This window comes from Haliotis rufescens, unplaced genomic scaffold (assembly GCF_023055435.1).
Source record: "Haliotis rufescens isolate VD_foot unplaced genomic scaffold, xgHalRufe1.0.p SCAF_2, whole genome shotgun sequence".
NCBI classification, from domain to species: Eukaryota; Metazoa; Mollusca; class Gastropoda; order Lepetellida; family Haliotidae; genus Haliotis; species Haliotis rufescens.
In genome coordinates this window covers 36,161,272-36,183,368 of record NW_025963890.1, presented here as the reverse complement: position 1 = coordinate 36,183,368, position 22,097 = coordinate 36,161,272, and the positions used below count along the sequence as shown (strand labels likewise).

The 22,097-nt window shown below is 39.0% G+C and overlaps 1 protein-coding gene across 3 annotated transcripts in view; it reads right to left on the bottom strand.

Annotated features, from left to right (window-relative positions):
- The window catches only part of LOC124121185 (KICSTOR complex protein SZT2-like), a 162,020-nt gene that overhangs the window by 87,341 nt on the left and 52,582 nt on the right, over nucleotides 1-22,097 (bottom strand). For all 3 annotated transcript variants that reach the window (XM_048399868.1, XM_048399869.1, XM_048399870.1), the window contains exons 21-22: nucleotides 1,126-1,247; nucleotides 347-501 (exon numbers count right to left, since the gene is read on the bottom strand). In XM_048399868.1, the coding sequence (XP_048255825.1) occupies nucleotides 347-501; nucleotides 1,126-1,247 (277 nt within the window). The remainder of the gene's footprint in view (nucleotides 1-346; nucleotides 502-1,125; nucleotides 1,248-22,097) is intronic.

Below are 22,097 nucleotides of genomic sequence, written 5' to 3'. Positions count from 1 at the left end.
ATTTTTTCAGGAACTACAAGACATTTTTCATGCATATAATGCTGCATGCCCAGTGAACAGTTATTGTTTTGTAAAACCTGAGGGCCATAGTACATTTTTCAGTATTTCATTAACAAATTACTTCCTTTATCTAAATCTCAGTCCCTTTCTGAATACCAAATGGTCAGAACCTAGAATAAAGAATAGAATAGAGTGTAGCACTAGTATACATTTTTCAATGGTGTTTGCTTTACTTGGGGCTATGCTTTCCAGTTATATGACAGTGGCTTGTAAATGATGAACTTGAACCAGTGAAAACAGTGACTGACATGAGGAGGTATGAATGCAACACCTGCTTGTCACTTACCTGGCGGTATGAAGGTGGAGAAGAGTAGCTCTGCCTGTTGAGACTTGGGAAGGAGAGCCAGCAGGTCGAAGGGGAAGGGGATGTTGAAGATGGATGTCTCCAGCCTCCGACTGTCATCTCGCACATACTGCTTACGGAACCGTGGACTTGGGGGGCTGTATTCAAAATGAATCCAAAATTAAAGGACTCTTGGTGGATACAGATGTTTGATGGAACACATATACATGTACATGTACATACAGTCATCAACACCAAAACAAAATTGTTTCAATTCTGACTAAACCATACCTATGGAGAGATGTACAAAAGAAATTCCTACTTTTCAATGTATCCACCTGGAACAATGCTAAGCATCTCCCCTTCCACACTTTCATATATCCCATGTACCTTTGGAATATCTACTTGTGGTGTTGAGCTATTTTGATAAATGTCCAAGATTACACCGATGCCTCTTGCACTGTTGGCACAGGAGCCTGTTCCTCCAGATAGTCACAAGTATTGCCAGGGCAGTCAAACAACTATTGCCATGGAAACATGTCATTATATAATCCATTCAGTTTTTGTATGCCAGAATGAGTGTGTTACTTTGTAAACAAAACTAAATGTTTTCTGTCATAAAATTAAAACAGGATATGATTTAATAAATTACTATTTAATATGAAAATCTACAGAAACAGTTTTTCGAAGGTTATATTCAGATTACTACATATAAACTGATATAAAGAAAATGCATTTCAATATATTTGTTTGCCATGATTGGAAATGGCCGCTTTGCCTACCAGGAGTGCGAGGACTGGGAGTCAGCCACCGGGGAGGGCAGGATGGGACAGTTCCGACACTGGTAGATGAGATGTTCGAACGTCACCAGGCTGGAGATACACTCGTAGTCCACAGGGAAAAACTGAAACAAACATTTCGGAAAATGTACTTATCTCATGTTGGCTCAACATGGATTACCTGACTTGTAGATTATCAACTTAAATAGAGGCCCATAGGGCCTGCATAGCTCACCTGGATATTTACGCAATCGTGACAAATATACATTTGCATTGTGCATGTACATAATACTGCAAATATTTCGTAATTTTGACTCTGTCAGCATTTAAAATGGGTGGATGGCAAATCAGACAGCTTGAACGTGTATTTCTCCAGATAAAAATGTAGCATAAAGATCTGAACTGTTTCCATGTTATGATCCTGGATAAATCATATTAAATGTATTATTCTCTTCATAACAAACAAATGCATACAATGTATGTGTATATTATAGGGTGGGGATAATATGGGTTTGCATGTTATGGTTAAGGTACCTAGGGATGCCTCCAACCAAATATGGTGGATATATCTATGTCTAAGTTCCAGAGAAGAAGTCACTTAAAGCAATATAGCCAAATTACCCATCAGCCATCAGCCCCACCATTTTGTACAATTTTGAATCCCCACCACCTAGGGATGCTTCCAACCAAATACGGTTGATATCTATGTCTTAGTTCCAGAGAAGAAGTCACTTAAAGCAATATAGCCAAATTACCCATCAGCCATCAGCCCCACCATTTTGTACAATTTTGAATCCCCACCACCTAGGGATGCTTCCAACCAAATACGGTTGATATCTATGTCTTAGTTTCAGAGAAGAGGTCGTTTAAAGCATTAAAGCCAAATTACCCCCATTTGGCCCCGCCCCTCAGCCCCTGGGAGGGTCAGCCCCACCATTTGTATAATTTTGAATCCCCAGCACCTAGGGATGCTTCCAGTCAAATTTTGTTAATTTCCAATTAGTGGTTCAGAAGAAGAAGTCGTTTGAATAAATTGTTGACGTACGTACGACGGATGGACGACGGACACCATGGTGTGGCATAAGCTCACATTGGTCCTTCGGACCCGGTGAGCTAATAAATGTTGCTGACATCTTGAACAGACCGCATGAAGGCCAGCTTAATGAATGGTGGTGTTTTGTGGTGGATGTTTGCTTCTAGTGAACTTTACCTGTTTGTTTACAAGTTGTGTACTTGTATGTACTGATATATATATAGATATGTAGATAGCTACACTATAAATCCCAAAGAACAATAAAATGAAGTGTAGTTTATTAAAAGATAAAACACTGTTCTATCATGACGTCGTTTCTGGAGATTTGAACATGTGCTCGCAACTTGATGACGGCGTATACTGGACGACGTTACTTTTGAGAGCGGAGTGTCTATCGAGTTGTTCCCCATAGATGTAGCTGGACAGCATAGATGAAGGCAATGGTCGAACAATTCCATCCAAAGCCCGAGAGATGTGACAATCGTCATGAGGAGAAAAGGTACAGGTAATTGACGTGGGGGAGGTGAGAATATGTGGGAAAGACCAAAACCTGTTCTTAAAATGGACTTGTCCAACATTGCTGCTGTCAGAGTCTTTTGAGGGAGTCATCATTATTAAAATACGGGTAAATATTTTCAAAGCTTGCATCCAAAAAGAGGCTGTACATAATGTTGATATCTCATACAAGAAATAAAGGCCAGCTCGATGTGTGGTGGTGTTTTGTGGTGGACGTTTGTTTCTAGTGAACTTTACCTGTTTGTTTACAGGTTGAGTGCATGTACTAATATATAAAGTACCCTCTCTGTGATTCTACTGCTTCAAAACACCGACGACATTGTCCTGTTTTGTCATGGTATGATTTCGTAGTTGAAGAGATGCTGACAATGTTTAGTCAACTGAAAAAAATTGGAGCCTCATCATGACGTTCCACGGACACAGCATGCACATGAATCAATCACATTTCTGTAATGTTATGTTTATGTTATGCATTTGGTTGGACCAACAATGAAATTATTTATTTGGTATCAAAGGTTTCACATATATATCATTTATTCCCCAATGTGTATATCAATATCATAGATGCATTCTTTTGTTTTGAGAATTATAATATAACTTGTAGCAGGATCATGAGGGGTACATGGAGTTTTATGCATCCCATGCTTATAATAGGTTTTATAAGAGCCAGCAGGAACCCGAGTGATCCTTCTACAACAAATTTATCTTACCAACATATTTTAATATGACATTGAAAAAGAATTAAAACAATTTTTTTTAAATTGATAGAAAACACCTATTTCATTGAGCTGAGGTTAGCTTGTTCTATGATATGTGACTATCATCGACTCAGAAAAGCATGCAGCTTTTTTATTCAAAGCAGGGTATAAGGGATTTATACTCCCGCTGAGAAACTTATTTCACTCCAAGGCGAGATACATAGTATTTTATCAAGATCATGTGAACCACTCAGATCTCATCATTCTGACATGGAGGTATGATAATACATTATTGACAATCTGATACAGTCAAATTTCAGTTGCATATTTTGATAAAAAGTTTTCTCTTGTTTTCGACCATTTTCATTAGGCAATCATGTTTTTTTTCTCCAAATTCTGCCCCCAAACATTTCCATACTCTTATTCTTGTTCATGCAGCTTTTAATATTCAGAGAATATAGGGACCCAAGATGTATTTTGATTATTGAAGAAATATCTTTGCATCATTGTATTGATTGTGCATAATTCTATACCTTAAATTGCATATCAGTGAGAATCTTGCCGATTTATATTTTGAAGGTTACATCAGAATTTTCACAAACATTCAAAAAGTCTTATCTTATTTATGTTAATCTAATGTCACAGATGATATATAACACCACTATGCACACAGACGGCAAAATAAAGTTTAAATTACAGACATTGGTTGTACTCCCATCTCTTTACAGTGAGGCATGATATTGCCAAATAAGAGGAGTCACATCGGAACTACCTTGGTCAGTTATCTCCCTTTGCTTCTTTGGTGATGGGCACCAGTATAAATATCTTCACCTAGCTACCCTCAATACAATACCTTCATCTAGCTACCCTCAATACAATATCTTCACCTAGCTACCCTCAATACAATATCTTCACCTAGCTACCCTCAATACAATATCTTCATCTAGCTACCTTCAATACAATACCTTCACCTAGCTACCCTCAATACAATACCTTCTTCACCTAGCTACCCTAAATACAATATCTTCACCTAGCTACCCTCAATACAATACCTTCTTCACCTAGCTACCCTCAATACAATATCTTCACCTAGATACCCTCAATACAATATCTTCATCTAGCTACACTCAATACAATATCTTCTTCTAGCTACACTCAATACAATATCTTCACCTAGCTACCCTCAATACAATGCCTTCTTCACCTAGCTACACTCAATACAATATCTTCATCTAGCTACCCTCAATACAATATCTTCACCTAGCCACCCTCAATACAATATCTTCACCTAGCTACCCTCAATACAATATCTTCACCTAGCTACCCTCAATACAATACCTTCACCTAGCTACCCTCAACACAATATCTTCACCTAGCTACACTCAATACAACACCTTCACCTAGCTACACTCAATACAATATCTTCACCTAGATATCTTCAACACAATATCTTCACCTAGCTATCCTCAATACACTACCTTCACCTAGCTACCCTCAACACAACACCTTCACCTAGCTACACTCAATACAATACCTTCACCTAGCTACCCTCAATACACTACCTTCACCTAGCTACCCTCAACACGACACCTTCACCTAGCTACCCTCAACACAATACCTTCACCTAGCTACCCTCAACACAATACCTTCACCTAGCTACCCTCAACACAATATCTTGACCTAGCTACCCTCAATACAATACCTTCACCTAGCTACCCTGATTACAAAATCTTCACCTAGATAACCTCAACACAACACCTTAACCTAGCTACCCTAAATACAATACCTTCACCTAGCTACCCTCAACACAATATCTTCACCTAGCTACCCTCAATACAATACCTTCATCTAGCTACCCTCAACACAACCCCTTCACCTAGCTATCCTCAACACAATATCTTCTTCACCTAGCTACCCTCAATACAATATCTTTGCCTAGCTACCCTCAATACAATATCTTCACCTAGCTACCCTCAATACAATACCTTCACCTAGCTACCCTCAACACAACACCTTCACCTAGCTACCCTCAACACAACACCTTCACCTAGCTACCCTCAACACAACACCTTCACCTAGCTACCCTCAACACAACACCTTCACCTAGCTATCCAATACAATATCTTTGCCTAGCTACCCTCAATACAATATCTTCACCTAGCTACCCTCAATACAATATCTTCACCTAGCTACCCTCAATACAATACCTTCATCTAGCTACCCTCAACACAACCCCTTCACCTAGCTATCCTCAACACAATATCTTCTTCACCTAGCTACCCTCAATACAATATCTTTGCCTAGCTACCCTCAATACAATATCTTCACCTAGCTACCCTCAATACAATACCTTCACCTAGCTACCCTCAACACAACACCTTCACCTAGCTACCCTCAACACAACACCTTCACCTAGCTACCCTCAACACAACACCTTCACCTAGCTACCCTCAACACAACACCTTCACCTAGCTATCCTCAACACAATATCTTCTTCACCTAGCTACCCTCAATACAATATCTTTGCCTAGCTCTACTCAATACAATATCTTCACCTAGATACCCTCCATACAATATCTTCACCTAGCTACCTTCAATACAATATCTTCTTCACCTAGCTACCCTCAATACAATATCTTTGCCTAGCTACCCTCAATACAATATCTTCATATAGCTACCCTAAAAACACACCTTCACCTAGCTACCCTCAACACAATATCTTCACCAAGCTACCCTCAATACAATATCTTCACCTTCATGACCTCAATAAAATATACCTTCTTCAGTTAGCCTAGCTACCCTCAATACAATATCTTCATATAGCTACCCTAAAAACACACCTTCACCTAGCTACCCTCAACACAATATCTTCACCAAGCTACCCTCAATACAATATCTTCACCTTCATGACCTCAATAAAATATACCTTCTTCAGTTAGGAACTCAATATGCAATAGCTTCACTTTGGAGCCCTCACCACTCTATCTCCCGATGATACCAATATCCTATCTAATATCTTGGCCATAGTACATGCCTATAAGGGTCTGTCCCTTCTCTCACTGTTTCTAAAATTTTAAAAATTCAAGTTCAACTGTCAGTGTCAAAGAAGTCTTGAGACTTGAATTATGATATGTGAGTCCATCAAAGGAAACGTGTTATCAGCTGCTGTCAAGTTTTTCTGCCACGCTCCACCATCAAGTGGCCGCTGTACGGCCTCCTATCTCTGTGTTCATATCATGCTGAGATAGCAGGGGATGGACACCACCATGTACATGGAGAGGTCTTGTGATGAGAAGAGGTCCAACGAATATGTGGATTTACAACATAAGACCAGTGACAAACTGAGGTTAGGTCACAGGGGCTGATTAAAGTTGGTGCATTTTACTAAACATTTGTGTGCAGGTATTCCTCTTTCTGCATTCTGATAAGGCTAGTATTTCTTTTTGTAATTCAAGCATGAAACGATTCCTCTCATATTTGAATATAATCTATTTGTCATGCATATGGAATAAGACAAAGAATGTATCAAATGAAAAGCGGGTTTGAACAGCAAGATAAAGGGATTCTTCTTGAATGAATGGTATTCAATGTTTTGTCAGTGCTTCTACTAACCAATTGCAACAAGGTCATTTACAACAAATGGTGAGTCCTGACTCTCAAACCAAATGTTGGATTAGCAGTCACTGTCAAAGTAGTAAAAGCTTCTTGAGAACTACCTTGCATGGTTCAAGATAAGTCAGTTAAAAGGTGAGTGAGTGAGTGAGTTGGGTTTAACGACGCTTTTATCAGTATTCCAGTTATATTGCGGCTCAGTTAAAAGGAAATAGAGAAGGCACACATGTAACTGTGGAACCATTTTGACTTCTTACCTGCCTACTCTCCTTTATTAAAATACCACCAGCTTCTGACCCACTAACATACCCTTAAGATATTGAAGGTTCTGACCCGCCTACTTTCCCTTTTTAACAAGCCAGAACGTTGTGTCCAGCCTACTTTCCTGTATTAACATACCAGAAGGCTGTGACACACCTACTTTCCTGTATTAACATACCAGAAGGTTGTGACCCACCTACTTTCCTGTATTAACATACCAGAAGGTTGTGACCCATCTACTCTCCTGTATTAACATACCAGAAGGTCGTGACCGTCCTACTTTCCTGTTTTAACATACCAGAAGGTTGTGACCCACCTACTCTCCTGTATTAACATACCAGAATGTTGTGACCTGCCTACTTTCTTGTATTAACATACCAGAATTATGTGATCTGCCTACTTTCCTGTAGTAACATACCAGATGGTTGGGATCTGCCTACTTTCCCTTTTTAACATACCAGAAGGTTGTGACCCGCCTACTTTCCCTTTTTAACAAGCCAGAACATTGTGTCCAGCCTACTTTTCCGTATTAACACACCAGAAGGTTGTGACCCGCCTACTTTCCTGTATTAACATACCAGAAGGTTGTGACCCGCCTACTTTCCTGTATTAACATACCAGAAGGTAGTGACCCACCTACTTTCCTGTATTAACATACCAGAAGGTTGGGATCTGCCTACTTTCCCTTTTTAACATACCAGAAGGTTGTGACCCGCCTACTTTCCCTTTTTAACGAGCCAGAACGTTGTGTCCAGCCTACTTTCCCGTATTAACACACCAGAAGGTAGTGACCCACCTACTTTCCTGTATTACATACAAGAAGGTTTCGATCTGCCTACTTTCCTGTATTAACATACCAGAATATTGTGACCCGCCTACTTTCCCTTATTTACATACCAGAGGGTTGTGACCCACCTACTTTCCTTCATTAACATACCAGAATGTCGTGACCTGTTACTTTCTCTTATTAACATACCAGAAGGTAGTGACCCGCCTACTTTCCCTTATTAACATACGAGAGGGTTGTGACCTGCCTACTTTCCTGTATTAACATACCAGAAGGCTGTGACACACCTACTTTCCTGTATTAACATACCAGAATATTGTGACCCGCCTAGTTTCCCTTATTTACATACGAGAGGGTTGTGACCCACCTACTTTCCTGTATTAACATACCAGAAGGCGGTGACACACCTACTTTCCTGTATTAACATACCAGAATATTGTGACCTGCCTAGTTTCCCTTATTAACATACCAGAGGGTTGTGACCTGCCTACTTTCCTGTATTAACATACCAGAAGGCGGTGACACACCTACTTTCCTGTATTAACATACCAGAATATTGTGACCCGCCTAGTTTCCCTTATTTACATACCAGAAGGTTGTGACCCACCTACTTTCCTTCATTAACATACCAGAATGTCATGACCTGCTTACTTTCCTGTATTAACATACCAGAAGGTAGTGACCCGCCTACTTTCCTGTATTTACATACCAGAAAGTTGTGACCCACCTACTTTCCTGTATTACCATACCAGAAGGCGGTGACACACCTACTTTCCTGTATAAACATACCAGAGGGTTGTGACCCGCCTACTTTCCCTTATTAACATACCAGAGGGTTGTGAACCACCTACTTTCCTTCATTAACATACCAGAAGGTTGTGACCCGCCTACTTTCCTGTATTAACATACCAGAAGGTTGTGACACACCTACTCTCCTGTATTAACATACCAGAAGGTCGTGACCGTCCTACTTTCCTGTATTAACATACCAGAAGGTTGTAACCCACCTACTCTCCTGTATTAACATACCAGAATGTTGTGACCTGCCTACTTTCTTGTATTAACATACCAGAATTATGTGATCTGCCTACTTTCCCGTAGTAACATACCAGAAGGTTGGGATCTGCCTACTTTCCCTTTTTAACATACCAGAAGGTTGTGACCCGCCTACTTTCCCTTTTTAACAAGCCAGAACATTGTGTCCAGCCTACTTTTCCGTATTAACACACCAGAAGGTAGTGACCCACCTACTTTCCTGTATTAACATACCAGAAGGTTGTGACTCGCCTACTTTCCTGTATTAACATACCAGAAGGTTGTGACCCGCCTACTTTCCTGTATTAACATACCAGAAGGTAGTGACCCGGCTACTTTCCTGTATTAACATACCAGAAGGTAGTGATCTGCCTACTTTCCCTTTTTAACATACCAGAAGGTTGTGTCCAGCCTACTTTCCCGTATTAACACACCAGAAGGTAGTGACCCACCTACTTTCCTGTATTAACATACCAGAATGTTGTGACCTGCCTACTTTCCTGTATTAACATACCAGAAGGTTGTAACCCGCCTACTTTCCCTTATTAACATACCAGAGGGTTGTGACCCACCTACTTTCCCGTAATTAACATTTCAGAATGTTGTGACCTGACCACTTTCCTGTATTAACATACCAGAAGATTGTGACCCGCCTACTTTCCTGTATTAACATTCCAGAATGTTGTGACCCGCCTACTTTCCTGTATTAACATACCAGAAGATAGTGATCCACCCACTTTCCTGTATTAACATACCAGAGGGTTGTGACCCGCCTACTTTCCCTTTCTAACATGCCAGAATGTTTTGACCCATCTACGTTCCCTTTTTAAAATACAAGCTTGTGATCTGCCTACTTTCCCTTTTTAACAAACCAGAAGGTTGTGACCTCCCTTCTTTCCTGTATTAACATACCAGAAGGTAGTGATCCGCCTACTTTCCCTCATCAACATACCAGAAGGTTGTGACCTGCCTACTTTCCCTTTTTAACATGCCAGAATGTTTTGACCCATCTACTTTCCCTTTTTAAAATACAAGCTTGTGATCTGCCTACTTTCCCTCATCAACATACCAGAAGGGAGTGATCCGCCTACTTTCCCTCATCAACATACCAGAAGGTAGTGATCCGCCTACTTTCCCTCATCAACATACCAGAAGGTAGTGATCTGCCTACTTTCCCTCATCAACATACCAGAAGGGAGTGATCCGCCTACTTTCCCTCAACAACATACCAGAAGGTAGTGATCCGCCTACTTTCCCTCATCAACATACCAGAAGGTAGTGATCCGCCTACTTTCCCTCATCAACATACCAGAAGGTAGTGATCCGCCTACTTTCCCTCATCAACATACCAGAAGGTAGTGATCCGCCTACTTTCCCTTATCAACATACCAGAAGGTAGTGATCTGCCTACTTTCCTTTAACATAACAGAAGGATGTGACCCACCCACTTTCCCTTATCAAAATATAACAAGCTTGTCACTCACCTACTTTCCCTTTTGAAAATATAACAAGATTGTGACCTTCCTACTTTCCCTTACCTAAATACCACAAGGTTAAAACACTAAAAAACACCGAAATTTGGGCTTTTAAAGTTAAACTTTCTTCCATAAGGTTATTCTGAAACCTGTAATTGAAGGCTAACATCTCTCAAATAAAGACTCCAAAACTGAGAGTTAGGCTGAATTTTTAAACACAGGTTCCCAACGTAAGATAATCCTCAGGTGTCTCAGGATCCTGGGATATGTTGTTGCCAAAGCCATTCACTACTCCTCCTTCTCCTTGACCACAGTGGGTTGTGTGGACATTAGTAGGTCAGTAACTGGTGACACAAACCTGCATCTACAGAACATCCTTTCCACAATCATAAGAACTCCTATAACATTACCACAGACTCATATTAACTCTGATACTTTTACCACAGTCTTATGTTAACTCTTTACCACTGACTAATGCTAACTCTTATACTGCACCAAAGACTTATGTTAAAGCCTATACTGCATCAAAGACTTATGTTAACTCTTATACTGCACCAAAGACTTATGTTAACTCTTATACTGCACCAAAGACTTATGTTAACTCTTATACTGCACCAAAGACTTATGTTAACTTGTTTACTGCACCAAAGACTTATGTTAATTCTTATACTGCACCAAAGACTTATGTTAACTCTTATACTGCACCAAAGACTTATGTTAACTCTTATACTGCACCAAAGACTTATGTTAAAGCATATACTGCACCAAAGACTTATGTTAACTCTTATACTGCACCAAAGACTTATGTTAACTTGTTTACTGCACCAAAGACTTATGTTAATTCTTATACTGCACCAAAGACTTATTTTAACTGTTATACTGCACCAAAGACTTATGTTAACTCTTATACTGCACCAAAGACTTATGTTAAAGCCTATACTGCATCAAAGACTTATGTTAACCCTTATACTGCACCAAAGACTTATGTTAACTTGTTTACTGCACCAAAGACTTATGTTAATTCTTATACTGCACCAAAGACTTATGTTAACTCTTATACTGCACCAAAGACTTATGTTAACTCTTATACTGCACCAAAGACTTATGTTAACTCTTATACTGCACCAAAGACTTATGTTAAAGCATATACTGCACCAAAGACTTATGTTAACTCTTATACTGCACCAAAGACTTATGTTAACTTGTTTACTGCACCAAAGACTTATGTTAATTCTTATACTGCACCAAAGACTTATTTTAACTGTTATACTGCACCAAAGACTTATGTTAACTCTTATACTGCACCAAAGACTTATGTTAAAGCCTATACTGCATCAAAGACTTATGTTAACTCTTATACTGCACCAAAGACTTATGTTAACTCTTATACTGCTCCAAAGACTTATGTTAACTTGTTTACTGCACCAAAGACTTATGTTAATTCTTATACTGCACCAAAGACTTATTTTAACTCTTTTACTGCACCAAAGACTTATGTTAACTCTTATACTGCACCAAAGACTTATGTTAAAGCCTATACTGCATCAAAGACTTATGTTAACTCTTATACTGCACCAAAGACTTATGTTAACTTGTTTACTGCACCAAAGACTTATTTTAACTCTTATACTGCACCAAAGACTTATGTTAACTTGTATACTGCACCAAAGACTTATGTTAACTGTTATACTGCACCAAAGACTTATATTAACTCGTATACCGCACCAAAGACTAATGTTAACTCGTATACTGCACCAAGACTAATATTAAGTCTTATACTGCACCAAAGTCTTATATTAACTTGTATACTGCACCAAAGACTTATGTTAACTCGTATACTGCACCAAAGACTTATGTTAACTGTTATACTGCACCGAAAACTTATGTTAACTCGTATACTGCACCAAAGACTAATGTTAACTCGTATACTGCACCAAAGACTTATGTTAACTCTTATACTGCACCAAAGACTTATGTTAACTTGTTTACTGCACCAAAGACTTATGTTAATTCTTATACTGCACTAAAGACATGTTAACTTGTTTACTGCACCAAAGACTTATGTTAACTGTTATACTGCACCAAAGACTTATATTAACTTGTATACTGCACCAAAGACTTATGTTAACTCGTATACTGCACCAAAGACTTATGTTAACTCGTATACTTTACCGCAGACATGACCTGATCCCAAACAGAACTGCTGTTTTCTTCAACTGTGGACAGATCAGCAATGACAAACCACAAAGGATGTTTATAAATGTGATTACATCATAACACAAGCAACAACAGATCAATAGACTTCACAGAGGAGTAGAGAATTGGGAATTGATATATCGGTCAATACAATAATGTGCACAGGACAAGTGATTGAGCTTAGTTTTACACATGTTTTTAAAAAGATTCCTGCCATCGATCACAGTGGAGACCACCAAGAATGAGGTTCACACTTAGCATCCTTGGGGAATTGAACCCAGGCCTACAATGTGAGAAGCCAACACCTTAACCGCATGGCTACACCACCTCACGTAACTATTAGTGAGGCAAGCAGAATTGAAACTTCATAATCAATTTAAGAAGTTAAAAAACTCATTGCTGACAGTGACACACACATATACATATGTTCATAATTCCACATGCTTGTATTTTAAGAGTTCCATGTACATAGAGATCTAGACGTTGGGTCTCAAGTGTAAAATCTGATTGCACAGCCAGTTACTGATTCAATATTTATTTCTACTTATGACAAAACAAACAGATCACACAACAAGGATATCAGACACAGATATCAAATTTATTTGTCCTTGTATGACATTACATCCAATTCACCTAGGGTAGGCGGCCATTCATCCTCCTCGTCAAGTTCCTGGGGAGTCCATGTGCGACAAGCAGTCAATATTGTCGGGAAGCATTGTACACATACCATGTATTTTCCCCTGCTGTAAGCCAAGCATTACTACCCACAGTGGTAACAGAGATGGGAAAACTTGGAAACAGACTACAGTTTTGACAGTTTTAGACAAACTAATTATGAAATTAGACACAATCATTTAATTTAAAAAAAAATTAAGTTTGTAATTGTAAGTTATCTTTAAATTCTTAATGTTTGTTATACTTCAGCCTTATGTTTTGATTTATCAGAGATGTACATTTCACTATGAAATACATACCAACGTACATTTCGCTTGAGTGATGAGGTTCGCTATGATGATGTCCTGATGTCAACAGGTGCTATTTGCAGTTGGAGGAGTTGAATCTCACATTTGTTAAATAGATGAGATAAAACTCTCTCCACTACACAATGCACCTCAGGTAGGACAGTCTTCGTCAAGGTCGTCAGCGGAGGTCAGTCCACGTTTCTCCACATCCATTCATGATGCAAGTTAGTGCTGATATCAGAAGTGACAATACTCCTCCGCCACCACAGCATAGGAACACCTCACGGAACAGCCCAATGGCAAACGACCTTCCCCTAAACTCGGGTCTATATCCCAACGACTTCTCACTCACCATCATATGACAAAGGCAAAGCAATCATTCAAAACCATGAAAAATACTTCCATTCTTCCACTGACACAAATGTCCCAAGACACAAAAGACACATCTCCAATGTTTCCTTTCCAAATTATAAAACACAACCCACATCATTGCTTATGAAGGGGAAGTCAAAAAGGCTTAAAGGGGAGCTGTCTCCAGCAAATCAGCAGCCCCAGTTCTAGTGGTTCTAGCAGCCCCATTTAGTGACATTGTATGATGGACATCAATCTACTGAGAACTGATGACACTTCCTAGAGACCATGTCTCAGATTCAGAAGATGGTCGCAACTCCCCCACAAACAAATGCACCCAAACCCTATTTACCTACCCCCTCCCCTCTAACACATCTTTATGACTCTCAGTGCAATGGTCTAAAATCAAGGCTATGATGGTTTTTGCCTAATGCAAATCCTTGCTTCCTTTATGGACAAAAATAGAGAATGGATGCCAATAAATGCCAAATTTTACCATCAGAAGTAGCATGTGCTCAAGTAACTGTCCAAGTCTGATTACTTTGCTCAATGACCAAGTTTTGTTTCAAACAAGGTAAATCCCATCCAGATAGCACCAAACGAATATTTAATTTGTAGTTGATGCAGTGATCATCTAGATCCCCCACTTTCATGCCTGGGACCCCCCAAATGTCCCCAGGGCACACAGGTAGAAAGATACAGGTAAATCCCTGGGCTATGAGTACCTATCTACTCTGTAGCCTCTATACCTGGTGGCTAACCTACGTGTCGTCCAGACAACACTCCTGAGAACCCAGCTATGATAAACACATGGGCCCCAATCCCTTCCCTTGGAATGTTCATGTCAATTTCAAAGCTGACGTTGCAGTTTGGAAGGATTAAAATAGAAATATTTCTGAGCATTGAAGAATACGAATTGATGAAGGAAAAAAACCACTCTTATTTAGTCCAACCGTTACCATGGTAACAAGCACAGCCTATCTTTTCTAGCAAGAGAGTTGAAATTAAAATTTGTTTCAGTGATATTTTAGCAATATTGCAACTTTTCATCAACAGAATCAGTTCCAAATATCTACCGTGTTATTGTATCTATTACCTGAACAGAAACTGGTACATAACTCTTCATGTTTCGAGCTGACATTATGTAGAACATCTGTACAGAGCATATCTAACTAACGATGTCAAGTGAGGAAAGAACAGAAAGAATCAGATATTCCATCCAAGAGACATTAAATAAGAAACGGAAAATAAGATCTGAACACAATTTGCTGTACAAACCAACTATCCACAACAGGAAACCACATCGTAATTTTTTAACATCATTTAACATATATACCCTCAAAAGTTACACTACGCAATACTGATAGTCATACCTGCTATTTCACAAACACTAGAGATGTGAACCTTGCCAGTGGATTCCTTCAGTTAATTCCTTAACAATTAATCAAAGAAATCAGCACATCCTACAACGTAGACCAAGAGACACACAATGTACCATACCTCAAGCCGCGGAACAAAAGCAACGGACGCAATCAAATGCACGTAGACTTGAGTGAGAAGTACAGGAGGGGACATGTTGGTGGCGTGAGACCTCTGTAGGCAATCAGGGAGTCAAGGGAAGGGACCAGTGTTTAACAATCACGAGCCTCCACTGACAGGCTATAATGGAATTAGGGTCAAATATGTGCAGTGTCATCAAAAATTGGACCTCTCATCGACTGAAGCGTGGGGGCAGCGGACACTAAATCACTTGTTGCTTGAGCCTCAGTAAGATATTTACACTCTTTATCAGTACATACCTCCAACACTAGTCTTGTAGACCCTTCGACTTTCTCAATGTAAATATGCATAGACATGTACACCTATAAACCTGCTCTATGATTTGACATGAGTTCCAAACAACATCCTACCCTAATTCAGATCCATACAAATCAATTTCTAAAATTAAAGAAAAAAATGGATTAGTAGCTGCATCGAAGTATGCTGTTCAGTGAAATACACTACACAGGAATAAATTTGTTACCGTACCAGATTTGATTTTGATATGACAACGTGTCAATATCAAAATAGATGTTATCGAAATCCCATAGCAAAGTTTAATATTTTAGCAACCAACCAACAAACCTGAGCAGCCGGGTCAACATAATCCGACAGTTGGAATGCCCCACTAATGGCGATTAGTACTCCCAAATCTAAACAAGAAGTCCAGCGACACTGGGTTCAGAAAAATCTAGAAGCTTTCAACCCCTTGGGTTTATCGGCTGTTTGTTTGGTGACTCGACCAAGGGCTGAAGGTCAAAGGTAAACCTTCTCTGACAGGTACTCAAGGGCCATTATCAAGACAAATAAAGCAACTTGACTAATCAACCAGTACATTCTGGTATCCAAGGTAGGCCCATCTAGGGCTCATCCATAAGATGAACTTTGGGGGGGGCAGGGAGCAGCATGTACTGGGCAATAATCTATGACCTTGGTTCTATTCTGTGATAATCTATGACCTTGGTTCTATTCTGTGATAATCAATGACCTTGGTTCTATTCTGTGATAATCTATGACCTGGGTCCTATCTGGGATAATCTATGACTGGGATAATTATGACATGGGTTCCGTCATGACATGGGTTCCATCCTGGGATAATCAAGAACCTTGGTTCTATTCTGTGATAATCTATGACTGGGATAATTATGACATGGGTTCCATCATGGGATAATCAAGGACCTTGGTTCTATTCTGTGATAATCTATGACCTTGGTTCTATTCTAGGATTATCTATGACCTTGGTTCCACCCTGGGATAATCTATGATCTGGGTTCTATCCTGAGATAATCTTGACCTTGGTTATAGCCTGGGATAAATTTGGCATGGGTTCTATGCTAGGATAATCTATGACCTGGGTTCTCAACCTGTGTACCCCGAGTAGTTAATGAGATCTGCTCCAGCATTGGATAATCTGCAGGTAATCCATTAGACTGGCTATAACCCAGGATAACCAATAAGATGATCCCTACATTTATCCACACGATACCCAAAGGTATTATTGCAGGCAACATCCAACAGTCCATCAGAGGACACTTCTGGAACATCTATTTCAATGTCATAAAGTATCCAGCAGTTGGTACAAATCAAGAGTTCCAAATTAATATCATGACGCCAGGGAAAACTACTATCAGCAAAGGACAAGACGCTGACCCAGTCACTTGGAGTGTCATTAATGCTGGGACACAAGAAACTTCAAACTGACATGACCCTCTTCTGTGTCCTAAATACATTACCCCTTTCCCACCTACAGACCCAAAACAAATTTCTAATAATTTAGAGCAAGAAACTTTGCAGTCAAAATCAAAACCCTGCATGTGATCAAATCCTGAAAATGTCATAAACCAATACAGTAAACTCAACCCCCAGTCCTCCATGTCACAAATGCTATTACCTTGACAACATTACCATAACCTTTAAGCAAATGTAAGTATCCAGGAACACGTTATAATTCCCTTTTCCACTTACCAAACTCATCATCAATGCACTAACAACCTCATTCAAATGTTAACAGCCTGTCATGTATTGTAACAATTTCAAAATGAGGATCATCAATATTGAAGAACAAAATGACAAATCCAAACACGTGTCTCAGGTGATTAGAGGTATGAAAGCTGATCCAGAAAGTTTCTTTGTTAAATCCTGTAAGAGATTCACGAACATGCATCAGTATGGATATTAGTGATCTGGCCCCCTTCTTAACAACTGGCAGTAACCTTCCCTAATCGAGCCAATCTCATTCAGGTGTTGTCCGCATGACTATCACAGCCCTACATTATCAGCCATGTGACCAAGACCAGGCCCTCCACTTGTGGTCACATGGGATCCACCCCCTTGACAGCATTAGGCCTGAACCACATGGTAAAATACTGCCATTTTGAAATAAAACATTTTTGTAAGACCAAACTAAATACATTTTCAGATATTAGTTACCACTCGCCTGACTACCAAACATCATTTTTATTGTTAAGTACCTTCAGACAAAGAAAATTGATAAATGCATTCCCTTCTTTCACTATTTGATGAAATAAAGTAATTACACAGTCCTATTAAAATCATCCATGCATCCTATAAATGACATCCATCATCAGTTGATCACTTAGGTCCATTTACTTTGTATCCAGAACATATATTAAGAAAAGCATGCCGTTTCACATTTTCAACAGCCTTGATCAGTAAGATCAATTTACTTTTAAAGAGGAGATATATAGATATGAAGCATGCCATTTCACAAATTTAAGACTTTTGGACGAAAAAATAAGAATTATTGAACATGGCTTAATTGAAATTTTCCTTAAGCAAACAGGTAAAATGATAAACTATAAAACTACCTCACCTAAAATGGAATCATCTGATTATGCTGATAATAATTTTATCACAATTCATTCAATGCACACTTGTCATTTCTGATTAATCTTGTACTATTATTATCACTATTGATAAGGATTGTGACAGTAAGTGATAACAAAAACAACATTTTATCCCGATGCAGTAAATCAGGACAATATTGCTACATCCATTTGACCTGATTCATTATAGTTTCATTTTTGGCAGTGTGAATTTCACTACAAATTACCTCCATCATAGAACAACTTGATATTCAATAAGGTTGACTACAGGGTCATAATCAGAAATGATCATAAACCGCATCCAAATCCACAGAAACTGAAAGCTCCAAATCCTTATCCTTTAGGAAAACAAAGTATACATTGAAGACTCTCGTATGACCAGGTAAACTTTAAACAAGGAACAGAATGGGAAATGTACTAAGACACCTCAGGCCAAAGACCAGTGTCTGAACATGAGAAAGCATTGTATCTACACATGACAATTGAAATCTACAAGATTATAAACAGAAGGGAACAGGTAGGTAGTCAGTATACTGCTGACCTGCTTAGGTGAAGTTAATCTGTGAGCCAGTGAGAGGAGCTTTATGGAAAGCAAACATAAACGACAACCTAAACTTCAACCTCTGTCAGAACATACCGGTATATCTAGATGTGTGCTCATCTTGAAATGTAGGAGATATGGACAAGTTATAGCACGTACAACCAAATGACAAGTCCCTATATATATATATATAGGAAAAGAATAGAGAGGAGAGAAGAGGAGAAAGGGAGAGAAGAGGAGAGAGGGTAAAAAGAAGAGAGGGAGGGAAGAGAAGAGAGTTTGTGGAGCGAAGAGAGGAGAGAGATAGAGGCAAGAGGAGAGACAGAGAGGAGAGATGGAGAGGAGAGGGAAAGAGAGACAGAGAGGAGAGATGGAGAGAAGATCAAGGGGAAGAGAGACGGAGAGGAGCGGGGAAGAGAGACAGAGAGGAGAGATGAGAGAAGATCGAGGGGAAGAGAGACGGAGAGGAGAGGGGAAGAGACACAATAATCAAATTAGAGAGTGAGTGAGGAGTAGAATATTGCTTCATGAAGCTAAATATTGCAGCAATTCACTCAATCCGAAAAAAAACAAGTGGGTGTAATATATATGGAGGTTCAAGGCGACTCTAAGAAAACAAGAATTAATTTTCCTGTTCACAAAAGATTATGTCTTCTGAAGATTTCAATATCTGTTGTGAATTCTTCATCGTGAAAGAATTTTATGCTTCATAGATTGTTATTGTGAGAGAGAGAGAGAAGTACTAAAAGCAGTTACCCAAAGGACAAATATAGTACAACATATTTCTGTACAAATGCAATGTCTAATTTCAAAAGTCTTATCCTCTCTTATCACATAACCAACCAACATTTCTGATACCAACACTACTTGAAATGCTGATACACTATTTGGAATAAAGTTTCCAAGTCTTAAACCTAAACCTTGTCAAGCAAAGGGCCAGATTATAATATAACATTCCATCATAGGCAACTACAACAGTCAACCTGTGCCTCTCCACCCCCAGGGGGCAACTCTTGGGGTCAGCTGGGGGGTGGCAGACTGGGGTGTGTACTGTGGTATGTGTGCTGATAAGCATGGGAAAATAAGTCTATTCTTAAGACTTTAAACATAGTCTTTTACATTTCAAATAATGAATTATTTATAAAGTTCATGATCCAAGATTTCAACATGGTATATTAAACTTTTGTAATTTAAAAAAATAAATCATACCATCTAAACTTCTTAAATTTAAATACATAAAGTAGGCTTAACCAGGGAATAATCTGACCTAATAATCTATTAAATCTAAAATAAAACTGGTTTCTGCTGATGTGGTTTAACCAAGATCACATTCACCCAGAATATGCAGAAAATGAGAAAGTGTTATGGTAACAAACAAGTATTGAACAAATTATCAAACTAGGCCTGCACATACAAGTACAAAAAAGCCTACCTAATTAGCATACAACACCATTATTAGCCCCACAAGGGAAATAATTCTTATCTGCCTTCTTTGACAAAACAGCCACAGGTTGACAAAGCATCAAGCCCTAAGACAAACTTCCCGAGGGGCCCTTCCTGCCCCACCCAAACTCCTACAGCCATTGAGGGGCCCTTCCTGCCCAACCCAAACTCCTACAGCCCTGGAGGGGCCCTTTCTGCCCCACCCAAACTCCTACAGCCCTGGAGGGGCCCTTCCTGCCCCACCCAAACTCCTACAGCACTGCTTGTGATACCAGACAGAATGGGAACAGGTATGACTAGATTAGAGATAAATGTCCCACTCCAGGGAGCTTCCAACAGATAAAGCACTATCTCTCTAGTGAGGCTAGATAGTACAGTCTCACGGCCAGGAAACTCAGAAATACTTGATAACGACACTTGGCGCTGGGAACTTCTACACGTGGCGCCACTGAGACAATTTTGCCATGTGGTCTGGAATTAATGAACGGATCTTAAGGGTCCATTCAATTATTCCAGGGGACCTGCTAATATATATATCTGGTTTATGTTAAAACTTATCTCAAAATGATGTAATATGCATGTAACATTATCCCTGAACCCAAAAATGAGACCTCTCAAACAAATGTTACCTCATTTCTGATTACACAAAACAGAACTAAGAAATGATATTATACTTTCTTTCTTTTTCATATTTTTTATCAATACTCAATGTAGTTATTAAACAATATTTCAATTATGGCAAGTATCAATAATTACAAATACAATTACAAATATAATTAATTCAATTCATTCCATTTCAAACATGTTTCAAATATGCACATGAATCAAAGCACATCAGCAATGTGTTTTATTAGCCATTATATGGTCATTGGAAACGTCTACATCCATAAAACAGATTGAGTGAACAAAAGTTTGTAGCCAATGAAAAAACATGATAAAAGCCTAAGTGCCTGTTACAATGTAATTGAAGTCCACACTCTCCATGCTACACGTCACGCCGCCATAAAGGGTCGTTTGCTGTGTTTAAGTCTCATTTCATTTCTCCTTCCCGTGACGATTGTGATTAAATGTAATTCAGAAATGAGTTTTTAAGGGGGCGGGAGACATATTTTGTTATTTCCAAGTGTCTACACTGAACTCTATACTCAATATTTACCTTAAGCCTGGTCATATATTCTGAAAATGTTGGCCCATTTCATACAGATTCAACCACTCAAAAAATGTTAAATTACTTTGGAATGACAAAAGAATTATCTCTTCCATTTCTAAATTATCTGCCTCAAACCCTCAATTAAAAAGACACACAAAAGAACCCACACCACGGAATATTCAAGGCATGAATTCTTATAAAGTTCAACATTGGGACACTCTTTAAAATTTCCAGTTGGTGGATTCACAAAGAACTCACTACAAACATCATATAAAAAAGACAAAGCTTCTCAGATGTAAATACATGCTAAACACTAAATATCCCACATCCAACCGGATTTTCATTTATTTTTCCCCACTAAACCGCCCACCCAAAAACTTCATGCCAAATAATAATAAAAAAATGGGCTAAACAAACATATTGTGAGGCCTTATTCTTTCCCCATGCTGCCTCGACCCAGGTATGAACATGGCTGGACATACAACTACACACAATGTGTTCCTGGTGAGCTGGGGATTGTTTTCCAGCTG